The sequence below is a fragment of the Mya arenaria genome, chromosome 6 (genome assembly GCF_026914265.1).
Source record: "Mya arenaria isolate MELC-2E11 chromosome 6, ASM2691426v1".
Classification (NCBI taxonomy): Eukaryota; Metazoa; Mollusca; class Bivalvia; order Myida; family Myidae; genus Mya; species Mya arenaria.
In genome coordinates, this window is record NC_069127.1 from 59,119,232 (window position 1) to 59,130,973 (window position 11,742).

Sequence of the window (11,742 nt, forward strand, 5' to 3'; positions counted from 1 at the left end):
GTGACTGTCTTTCCTTGTTGTCAGATTTTAGAAAACATATACATTATGACTTTGTATTAATGATGAATTTCTAATCGTAAGATTTGGTTTTACTGCGACGTGTAACATGTGCTTATTATTATCGTTTTTATTGGTCAATTATATTTCGATTTTTCGTTTAAAATATGTATAAAATGCGCAAAATTATGAGAAATATCATACGTTAAACTTGCGCTTTGTATAGTTGTGGAAACTTAAGCAGAAAAATGAACATCACGCTTATTTTGTATTAAATGCGACATTTACAACATGTTAAAAGCCTCCGCCCTTCACATTGTACATATATTTAAAAGTGGAATAGATTATGAACAATAAAATAAATACTTCCACAGGATATCTTATGTTTCGCTTGGACTTGAAGATTATTGGATAATGTTTTTTTTCAAGTAAAATACAGCGTTGGCTGAAGAAAAAAAAACAAAAAACAATCTGAAATGTTTGGAAAAGATGTAAATGTGATAAGGTATCTGATAAAATATTCAAGGTGGATGTCACAAGGATCTGTGTTTTTTCTTTGGTTGTGAAACCTCGCATGGTAGTAGACATGTCTGTTTTGTCAAGAAGGGCGTGGGGCCTTGTCATTCTTTTCTTCTTGTGTACCTCCAAAGGGAGAGTAAGGGTCGCCTGGAAGTCCTGGTCAAGGAGGTACGTAACCTAACTGATGACAAATACAACAAATTATCTGACCCATTCTGTAACTGGTAGGTTCTATATGTGGTAGACATAGAACAAGAATATCATTTGTAGCCGAACATTTCACCATTATTGCTGTAAATACTACTCCATTCCATATAGTTTGAATCACAATGTCATTGTTTTGAATCGTTTTCAATAGTTATAGGAAAGCATTATTGTTTTATTGTACTGAACTAACCATCATGAAATGAAGCAGCAGACATTATCTGTGAAAAACCAAAGTGAGAGTAAAACTTAAAGGGACAGTTGAAGGAATGTTAAGCATGAATAGTGTTGTGGGCTAGCTCTGGCCCTACGTGTATTGCAGTTCTGGGGCGGACTTTAGGCTGACAAACGATAATAACCGTTAAAACATTTATTCAGTTTAATATGCAAACATCAACATGAAAACATGTATAGTAAAATCGACGTTATGAGAAATGTTAAAATGTTGTAATAACTTATGATTAAAGCAGTTATATTTCCCTGTCAACCAAATGCTAAAACAGTCAGCCATCAACCGCCTTAAATTGATAAAATGTTTATAAATCTTTAGAAAAATCTAACAAATTACTAAAACGCTGTGAAGCAGTTCCACTTATTATTTAACTAATGTTCTTTAATTTTTCTTGATTCTTTTATGCGATAATTACTTTGAAAAAATGCCGAGATGTTAAACGCAGGCTTCCGCCACGAAAGAAAACTGGAGAAGTCATGAGCAAAAATTTACGCTCCTTATATATGCCTGATGCAGACTACTGCATCGACTCGTAGATCGACACCAAAAAAGCGCATCGACTACAGCTGATCGATCTAGGAAAATGCGATCGATCGCCTAAATTTGAATCGAGCAGTAAAACTTTGATCGGTTTAAAAATAGAACCGCTGAAAATATGGGCTAAAGCAAAACACAATTACAATACAAGGTAAAAACATAACAATCTCTAGAGTTTAAACTTCGCGGTTATAGCAAACTTGGTAAAAAGGATGTGACGTAAATGTCAAAAATCAATGAAAGAAGATGGCTGACTGACTATGGTATTGCAATAAGTTGCTATGAAGCAGACAAAATTACGTGAAATTCCTCATGTTTTTAAAAGTAAGAAGCTTATGAAACGAAGTAATATAAGTCTGTTACACAATATAGCTAAGTTGATTGCATTTTCTTAATCGGAATATACGTTGAATTAGCAGGAAACAGTAGATGAAATGCCGGGTGGGGTAATTCTACAAAGTAAACTCGTGTCTATAATTGGGTTTAAAATTAAGTTACCCCATCGCGGACAACAACAAAATTGACATGATAACTGTGAGTACTTCGATAATAACACTTTCACTTAATATATCTGTACAGTCAGTGTCTCAACACCGGGGCACATCATCATTCCCTGCTGTGCATCACTTGTTTATTGCCCTTGTGTCACAACAGAGGTCCAATTTCCTGTATATTTGTTTAATGGCTCAGTGTCATTTAGAGTTGATACTTTTAGAGCTAAAAATCTTATTGTCTAACGACTATTCATACAAATATGCCGATGGGAAATAAATAATAAACAATTTAGTGTTTTAACGGTTGTATAATTGATACATTTCGATCTACTTCAAATACAAGGTCACCATTGTTATATCCGAATTGAGAAGCATCATGGTTAAATCATATTCATGAGCTATTATATATAAGATGTACCATTACTCTTATTCTAATTCTAAAGCATTGTAATAATAATTTCATTATTATTTTAAAAAGGAAACAAAAAAGTTATAAGTTAATTTCAATAATAAAACCTCCGAGACTGCACAGTAAGACATTTAGATCTAAGATCTGATAGACAGCAGACGCCTCTCAAAGTTAAGATCAATACACAGAAGTTGTATTTTACACAAGAAGGGGTTTGGTGGGGCACTTATGAAAGTCTGAAACTAGGATTTAATACAATATAGAATTGTTTGTTCCCGGATACAATATTTTGTATAAATTAACCAAATTATCAGACCATTTTAAACTATTATAATGGTCTATCTTTATTAAGAAATTAAATCATATAACCATATTGTTTTATATGTATATAAACAGAAACTAAATGTCCCGGTCTGAGCCATTTTAAAAAACAAAACAAAAAACTTTGCTTCATTAAATACAAGCTATGGAGGAGGGGGCAAAAATAATTCAGTTTCTGAACTCAAACAGTGAGCGATGAAACCCTGTGAATACGCGAGAGTCACCTTATTTCTTTTATTCACAGTGGAAATTGACTTTTAAATACATTAACGACATTTTTTTCTACCTATTTTCCAATTTCTGGTCAAACCTTCGATTTAATTTAAGTAACTAATAAGTAATAGCAACAGATATTTAATTGAAGCAAAATATAGGCTCTTAAATAGGCAGAAAGTGTGTATCAAATTTTAGATTTTAGATATTGCAGGGTCATCTTCACATATTTTTAGACCTCAACTGTTGTTTGTTTTAATGACATGTGTTCAAATTGTGTTATTTAATTACTTTCATGAATAAACACTTCTACAGTTCAACTTGCATCCATTAAGGGAATTACAATGTTTAAATAACGAGGTGCAATGGTTTAAATCATCTTAAAAGAGTAGAATAAAGAAAGGAAGAAAACAATAGAACAGCAGAACAAAAACATGTAACGTCATTCAAGAACGAAAGATAATAAACATCTTCTTCTTGTTCTCCTTGTTCTTCTTCTTGTTCTTTTTGTTCTTGTTCTTCTTGTTTTTCTTTTTCTTGTTCTTTTTGTTCTTGTTCTTCTTGTTCTTATCCTTCATCTTCATTTTGTTCTTGTTCTTTTTTAATGCTCTTTTTGATCTTGTTCTTGTTGTTGCCGTTCTTATTTTTTCTGTTTCTTTTTTCATCTGTTCTTCTTCTTCTTTTTCCTTTTCCTCTTCTTCTTCTTCTTCTTCTTCTTCTTATTCTTGTTCTTGTTTTTCTTGCTCTTCTTGTTGTTGATATTGTTGTTCTTCTTCTTCTAATTCGTCTTCTTTTTCTTTTTCTTCTTCTCCCTTTTCTTCTTCTTCTTTTACTTCTTCTTCTACTTCTTGTTCTTGTTTTTCTTGTTCTCTTTCTTCTTCCTGTCTTCTTGTTTTTGTTCTTCTTCTTCGTATTGTTACAGCAACTATCATGTATTCATTTAAACAGATGGTTGTAAATATATGTTTATCGTCATTAAATTTTCAATAGCCTTACTTACTTCTTTTGGCAAAACCCCCCACTATTTTCAGCAATTGTGAACAATGGAGATCTTATTGAAACTTTTAATGATCATCATTGGTACGTGTACATTTTGTTAAAGGTGAAAACACCCAATTAAACATATGCGAGTCTCTTTACAACATAATATTATAATATTCACAACAATCACAGAGAAGATACACATATACAACAGTCTGTATTGATAAGTGCAAAATGGTTAACTTGGCCCTGTTGCCTATTCAAAGAAAATATATCTAATACAATTTTGGTGTTGCATTATACACCTTTACATAATTGTCGGCGTTCCCACATGTCCAGACGGTTACATACATCTTGTTCTGCTGCTGACTGTAGCAGACACAGCGTGGCAATGCTATCTCTTCCATCTTGCCAAGTAGCTGGGTCATCTTGCCACTAGGCAGGTCCAGGCACATTATATTGTTACTAGCTAACCCACAGATGATCAGCTGGTTTCCCACTGCAGTGATGCCTACTGGTCTTCTCAGTGCAGGGTCCTGGAATGTCTTGAGGATGTTGAGGTCCATATCCAGCTGTGTGATTGTGTGCATGGATAAGTCTGACACATAAATGGCTGCTGTCAGCCCTTTACTGACCACTTTCAAGTATCCAAGGTCTTTAAACGGACTGCTTGAAAACCAACTATTTGATACTTTCTTCAACACTTTTCCTTCCATGTTCATCTTCTGAACCTTCCCACTCTTGAATGCACTAATTAAGCTATCGTTATGGTAACCAACATCACAACAATCATCATCCACCTTGATGTTCTTCCCCAGGAAGAGTTGCCCCCCTGTCTCCAAGAACTGAATACTATGAGTAACACATACAGCCACCATATCCCCAGCGATGTGACACATGCCCAATGGCCTGCCAGGCAAACAAACCTCGGATATTATACTGCTGGTCTTTAGGTCTACCAGTTTCAATGTGTCTTTTGTATAGTCAGTCAGTAGCAGCCTGTCCCTAGACAAGAGAATAATGTCCTTCAGTCGGCAGTTCTTAGTGTCAGATGGTTGCTTGACTAGGATGTCTGGGGCTGGGGTGAGCTTCATGCTGTTCAGGTCAATGCTGACAATGTTTTGTGTTTCTGGAAAAAAATGTAACCATACACCACAACAAGGTAAACACTTTGAAAAATAGGTGTAGTTTTGTTGCCATGTTCCATATAGAGTATCGTTTTTTGTATGCCTTTTCAATGTTATTAATTAATTTTTAATGTGAAGGCAATATAATGATACAATTCGGGATAAAGTTTGTAATACCTTTTAAATTATGTTCACAGGAATGGTAGGGAATACTTTATTAGTTGGTTGATTTGTGCATATCTCACCTTACGATAATGTTAAGTTATACTATCCAACAGATCACCTAACTAACTTGGTATATGTTTTATTTCATACAGTTTTATAATAAATATTAAACTACTGATAAAACTAGTATTGAGGAAGTATATATTGCGTACGTGCATTAGATTAAATTTTAAATGATGCAACATTTTATGGCTGGCTTTTACCAGTCACGATTTAGGCTACGGTTTACCGCCGATGTATCGTACCCGTCTAAATCTAAGTATTTCGTCGTGAGAAAAGGGCAATGTTTCATACAAGTAATGACGATTGATTCACGACGGAAGTACGGATACCAACATTTTGGGCACGACTGTTGGTACGATTCTATATGATTGAACCTCGATAAGTAATGACCAAAAAACGCATTAGCCACGGTCTTGTTCGGTTAGCCACGCCTACGATTACCTCGTCCGGTTAAAGGACGAATACAAGCAATACTTATAATCGCTTATGTTTGTAGTACGACCGATCACGATGAAATTACGGTGAACCTACGATAAATAAAGTTTCCTAACGATTGGATACATATTTATCCATACTAAAGAGCGTTGGCATCTTTTATTCATCAGGCTGTTTAGGCTCTTTGAGTAGTTAACATCTGCTTGCTATGTTTCTGGTATTTGTTAAAAAGTAACACATAGCCTACAGCCTGGCCTAACTGAAAGGAGAACTTACGGAAAGTTATAATGCCGTTGCCCAACTGCTAGGTCTTGGAAGAAATATAAGGCGATATATGTTGTGTCTACAATATTAACGAATGTTAATGAATTGTCCTGGAATTAATTTAGTCAACTATGATGCATTCGAAGTACTTTCAGTACTAGCTTCGCAAGCAATCGCGGTATAGGTTTTGAGTCGTACTGAATTGTCATAGCAAAATAGAATATCATTATCGATTACCAACGAATTGCCCAGACCGCCTATATAATGGATGTACGAATGTGCCATATTGAGCTACGAATGCACTTATATAATAAGATTTCACTACGGTTTGAAAAAGTCCAACATTTATGTTAATATATATATATATCGGCCAAAATGAAACTATCCATTATAAAATGGTCGTTTTAAGCTTATTTATTAGATTAAAAAATATATGAACAATGGAGAGTGCAAAACTAAAAGAATAACAACACATATCTTGATGCCACGCACATGGCTATGTTATCTGCATGGGAAATACTTTTGTGAATGTTTTGTATAGATAATGCGTATGCAAGTATTTTGCAAAAACTATCTGTAATGCTTCCGCACAACACAAAATTAGGTCATTTTTCGGTTTGCTTTTTTACCATTAAGTCACATCCAAAGCAGTATAGACATATTAGGATCATATTTTCAGATTAGGTCAAAGGTTAAGGTCGTTGTTACCTATTTTAACACTAATATGATGAAGCGCGCTTAAGTAACCCTATTTTAGAGTGGTATGAAATTATAATCATTTTAGTGTATTTGAAGAACTGGTTGCTACGGAAACAATATTAATCATTGAAGACAAAACAGCCTGTAATAAAATATAAAATCTAGGTATTCATTTAAAAAGATTTACTTTGTTTTGGTTTTGCAGATGTTTGCGTTCCACTAGTATTCAAAGGTGGTTCTGGTACTGGATTGAACGAGATCGCCGTGATTGTTTTGGTAGCCTTGATGTCACCGACGGATTGTATGTTGGTAGCAGCAACATATGTAGTTGCATTCTCGTCCCTTACCGCTTGTACGTTGGAAGAAGGAGAAGATGTTTTAGTATTCTTCTTGCCTTCATTTTGTATTGTGGACCTACTCGAACGCTCACATCTCTGGTCTATGGTATATAAACATTAAACTGCTTATGTGCACTGTATCGGATATTTTATCAAATTGTAAATTTTATTACATTTTATGTTTTATTATCAATTTGTCTCATTATTCGAAAGGATGTAAGTACAACAGTTTTAAAAATAAAATGGGACTCTAAAATGTGCAACATATTTGGGATGTAATGGAAATATCTTAAGAAATTATGTTTGCATAATGTTTAAGCAACTACTATGAATACCTAGACTTTTTGAAGAATTAAGCTTTTCGAAAGTGCCAAGGCCAGTTCTGGAACCAAGCAAACTTGCAGTGGCGGGGTCTTTCCTTATCTGATACTGTTGTATCGTATTCTTCTTCTTAATCTCAGCAAGACTTAATTGCAGTCCCTCCAGCAAGTTCTTGGATATATGAGCCTCAATAAACAAATGGCTATTGTTCTCTTGCGCTGTTAGTTTTGCTTTAATCTCATCGACCTTGGTCTTAAGGTTGTCACACTCAAGTTTCAATGAGTTAAGGAGTATTTCATCCATGTTTTTCATCTCGGCAATGGTTTCAATGAGTGTCTGTTCACGTTCATCAAAGTACTTGTTGATCTGATCTCGATATTTTCTTATCTTAGCAATCTCATGTTCTCCAAGGTCTTCTACGAGCTGAGTGTTTTCTTTAACAGCAGATGCACAGGCATCAATGTCTTTCAGAAATTGGACAATAACCTGCTTGATGGCTTCATAACTCTGGCCCTCTTTGAAGGCTTTAGCAATTTCAGAAATGATCTGCTGTTTGCAAGATTGATGATAAAGAACTGAACAATGTCCGCAGTTAAGTGTCTGATGGTTCGGACAGAAGTATTTGATACATTCATCAGGGTGAATGTCACAAGGTTTTGTGCTCTCGTCTTTGGTTGTGAAACCTCGCATGGTTGTAGGCATTTTGGTCTTGTCAAGAAGTGTATGGAGCTTTGTTATCCTTTGTTTCTTGTGAACGCTTGTGCAGGTGGAGCACATAAACTCCTTGCAGACAGTGCAGTAGGCCTCTGGTGGGATAGTTTCCCCATCTTGGGAGCAGGGCTGGCAGTAGCTCACGTCCAGGGAAGAGACATCTGCCTGCAGTTTTCTGCCCGGTACTTGATCCATTGGCTGCCTCAGTTAGCTCAACTGTGAAAATATTCACTGTGTTTGTACCATTGTAAGATAAAATCAAATCATGTAGCTATACAATATTAGCAATTAGATAAAACAAACATGTTGGCCAGTGAGTGTAAACTTTTCCAGATATAACTGATTATAAATAATAATCCCTATATGATCGGTTAGGGTGAAAAGTTTGACTTATGTACAACTGTTATTGATAAAAGGGTCAACAACATTTATCATAGGAGTGTGTGGTTTAGTGGTATTGTTGCCCGAGGTCAACCAAGAGGTTGTGAGGTCGATCCCAAACAGAATGAATATGATCTTGTGGTATAGGTGTCCGCCCAAAAAGTGATTTTTGGTTAAATCACAGTCAGGACGAGAGCGGTCTAGTGGTCTAATTATATTTGTGTCGCCTTTCATCAAGAGGTTGTGGGTTCGATTCCAACAAGGATGAGCTTGGTTTAGCGGAATTGATGACAACCTCTCAAGAGGTTGTAGGTAAAAAACCTTACTTGAGCAACTTTCTCACGGTCTTTCAAATACTAAACAGGTTTTATTTTAAATTAATATCTGCTTTCATCAGTCTTGTGCTACACAGATGAGCTACAATAAATCAGTATAAAGTTCTTTACTACGTTGCGATGAGGTCAGAAGTAAAGAATGAACAATATACCATTATTAGCGTATTGGTTATTTTTTTTACAAACCTTGCGTCGAATTGAATGTGTTTACATCTTCGTATACAATATTGAAACAGGAAGTAAACTATGATACCCCCACTTATTCTTTACTACTTAAATTTGACAATACAATGATGTACTCCAATATAATGTGAACCGAGCGGTATAAAGGGAGATAATTGGTTTGATTGTCATCAGGTCATAAACATGTGCATGCAAACGCGCTACATATTTCTACCCAACAGTATTTAAGGCCATGCATGGCATTTTTATTTACATGCTCTTTATCAAATGAGTGATATTGCCGTGCTATCATTGGACTGTAAAATTAGTTTGCCAATATGCTGAATGGAATAACCGAGGCATGTCTGTGGATAAAGGTATATGTATTATATTAAGAAGAGCCCCTGCGCTTCTTTTCATCAGGGATCTTAGGAGTGATTTCGTAACAAGCAAGGAGGGTTTATGATCACTGCAGTATTTTTTCGTAAGTGTATCATAGGTGTTAAACCAGTCTTAGATATTTCTTGATGAAACATCTCCCAGGCGTCCATATTCACTAAGGCCTAAAACATATGTCTGTTTCGGGTCACCCGACCCTACCTATAAAAATGCGCCGACCCTAACTATTATTTTCCGTTTCTGAGCAAAACAAAATATTCGTTAGCGAATAGAGAGTTACGAAGTGCGGATAAATGCAGATTTTAATCAGAATTATTGTTTATATGATAAAACAAAGTCAGTCAATGACAGTAATGTAGGAAATACTGCCATGTGCAAGAAAACACTCTGAACTTACGACAGATTTTGAAAAAAAAACCCTACCTAGAAATTTTGGGAAGGTTACCCTAAACAAACAATTTCTTTTAGGCCTAATGTCTAGAGATTGAGACCGATGTTCAGAAATGCAAATTTATAAATGTGATTTTATTCTGATTGACAAATGTTTGAACGATAGTAAAACATTACACTATTTTGATACTTATTTTACATGGAAGTTCATTATGTTTCGTGGTTTTTGGTCTTCAGAGTCTCAAACTCGGACTGACTTCGAGTTTTGATCATTAAGTTCATGATAGTGCATTGCACATACAATAAAAATATTGTTCTTAACCAAAGCATTTAGATTTTACGACATATTTCTAATTTCCTCATAGAATTATTGCGGAACTAAATTAACGCATGTGCACTAAGCTACTGTTTGGAATGGAATAAGCAAACACAGTGTGTAAAACATATTTGTTTTCCGGTTTCCATATTTTAGGTTAAAGGGACTGTACATCAGATTGGCACCCAAAAATGTTTTTGTCTGTAAAGAATCTCAGGACAATTATTTAATAGAATGTGTTACGCTTTAATATCATAATTGTAAAAAAAGTACCAAAATGTAAAAATTGTGCCGGAGACAGGGTTCGAACCCGTGTCGCCAAAATAGCAATGCTGCGTCGTATCCACTGAGCTAAGACGACTTAATCTAACCTGGTGACATATTAAGCTATATACCTAACTCGGTAATATCACGTGATAACACCGACTAGCCAATCACGCATGAGGAATAAATTCTACTAAACATACCCAGTAATCTTTTTTAATGGAAAAATACGAAATAACTGCAAAACTTAAATAAATTGTAAACTATGTGGTACTTCAGTTAATAAGTTTCAATGCATTGTACACATTAATACCAAGTTTATGGCAGTTTTTGACAAATTTCTTTTTTTCTTGCAAATTGATCATCTGGTGTACAGTGGCTTTAAAATCATGCAATATTTATGAAGGAAAATAAATAGATAAGAAAAAAACAACCCCATTCTTTAATAAAATGTGTTTTCAATAAAGTACATGAGGTAATGCATTGATAAGTTTTATAACTAGGTGTCTATACAATGCTGCTTACAGATTTACAGCCAATCAGTGAGTGTCAGTGTCTGCTCTCAGCCTAAAGAGAAACAAGAGAAAACATCAACGTCAACAAACATGTACACACATATTGCGTTTCAATAAAATGCATATCCTTTTATTTGCATTCAAATTCTGATGAACGTAGTATCTTTGAAAAGCTTCTGATTCTACAAAAATGATGCCTTCGATTGGTAAAATTAAGTTTTACTGAGGTGAAATATTTGTCAAATTTAAAACTATGAGTTTATTCTTGATGAGGTGTCTTCTTGTTTGATAGAATGAGAATGGACCATATCGAGGGGTGAAAGCGAAAATGTTTTATCTTCTTCTTTATTTAATGTCACTTAGAACCTTTTCGCATTCACCCCTCGATATATAGTTCATATATTGGTAAAATTAACAAACCTTACCTGAAATTCAATATGATTCATATACATCTCCAACAAAACAACTGAACCAGGAAGTAAAACGTAATGCACGTAAATATTTTGTACAGCATCAATAATACATTCTGAGATGTATGAAGACAGTTAACTGTTAAATATCTTTATATAAATGTGAACATACATGAGCTACAGTCCACAGTAGTTTGACGAAAACACTCAAAGCAATTACACAACTAGTCCGATGTTTCAGAAAATGCACAAAACAAGTCCGATGTTTGGTGACACATTTAAGATAAACACGCAACCTGTCCACTGTTCGACGAAAAACATTCGGAAAACCTCGGTAATTTTGCATCGAAAATATGGACGGTTTAAAATGTCAGAAATCTTTTAAACTTAATTTTACAAAATAGAAGTTAAAACACTTCAATTTATTAATACGATTATTTTATTTTCTACAAACCACTTCTACAGATGTAACTGCATACATCGAAGGTTTTTTTCGATGGAAAATGGCGGAGGAGTTCCGAATAGAAACAACAGCGGTGT

At 34.8% G+C, this 11,742-nt stretch overlaps 1 protein-coding gene across 2 annotated transcripts; it reads right to left on the bottom strand.

Moving 5' to 3' along the window:
* Positions 1-1,075: 1,075 nt before the first annotated feature.
* On the bottom strand, positions 1,076-11,520 carry LOC128238961 (uncharacterized). 2 transcript variants are annotated; one of them, XM_052955320.1, is made up of 5 exons: positions 11,375-11,520; positions 10,803-10,844; positions 7,334-8,246; positions 6,848-7,099; positions 1,076-5,036 (listed from the first exon to the last, which is right to left on the bottom strand). In XM_052955320.1, the coding sequence occupies exons 3-5, from the start codon at positions 8,223-8,225 to the stop codon at positions 4,183-4,185; spliced, it is 1,998 nt and encodes a 665-aa protein (XP_052811280.1). In that variant the 5' UTR covers positions 8,226-8,246; positions 10,803-10,844; positions 11,375-11,520; the 3' UTR covers positions 1,076-4,182. The 2 variants fall into 2 exon arrangements, with proteins under 2 accessions (XP_052811280.1, XP_052811279.1); XM_052955319.1 differs by having other exon boundaries at positions 11,218-11,515.
* Between the last annotated feature and the right edge of the window lie 222 nt (positions 11,521-11,742).

What these genes read in the sequence shown, in the direction of transcription:
- LOC128238961 (XM_052955320.1), bottom strand. Translation starts at nt 8,225, where the DNA reads ATGGATCAAGTACCGGGCAGAAAACTGCAGGCAGATGTCTCTTCCCTG. An exon ending in TAATTCTTCAAAAAGTCTAG is followed by an intron (nt 7,100 to 7,333) that starts GTATTCATAGTA and finishes TATATACCATAG; the next exon opens with ACCAGAGATGTGAGCGTTCG. An exon ending in ATCTGCAAAACCAAAACAAA is followed by an intron (nt 5,037 to 6,847) that starts GTAAATCTTTTT and finishes ATTTTTTTCCAG; the next exon opens with AAACACAAAACATTGTCAGC.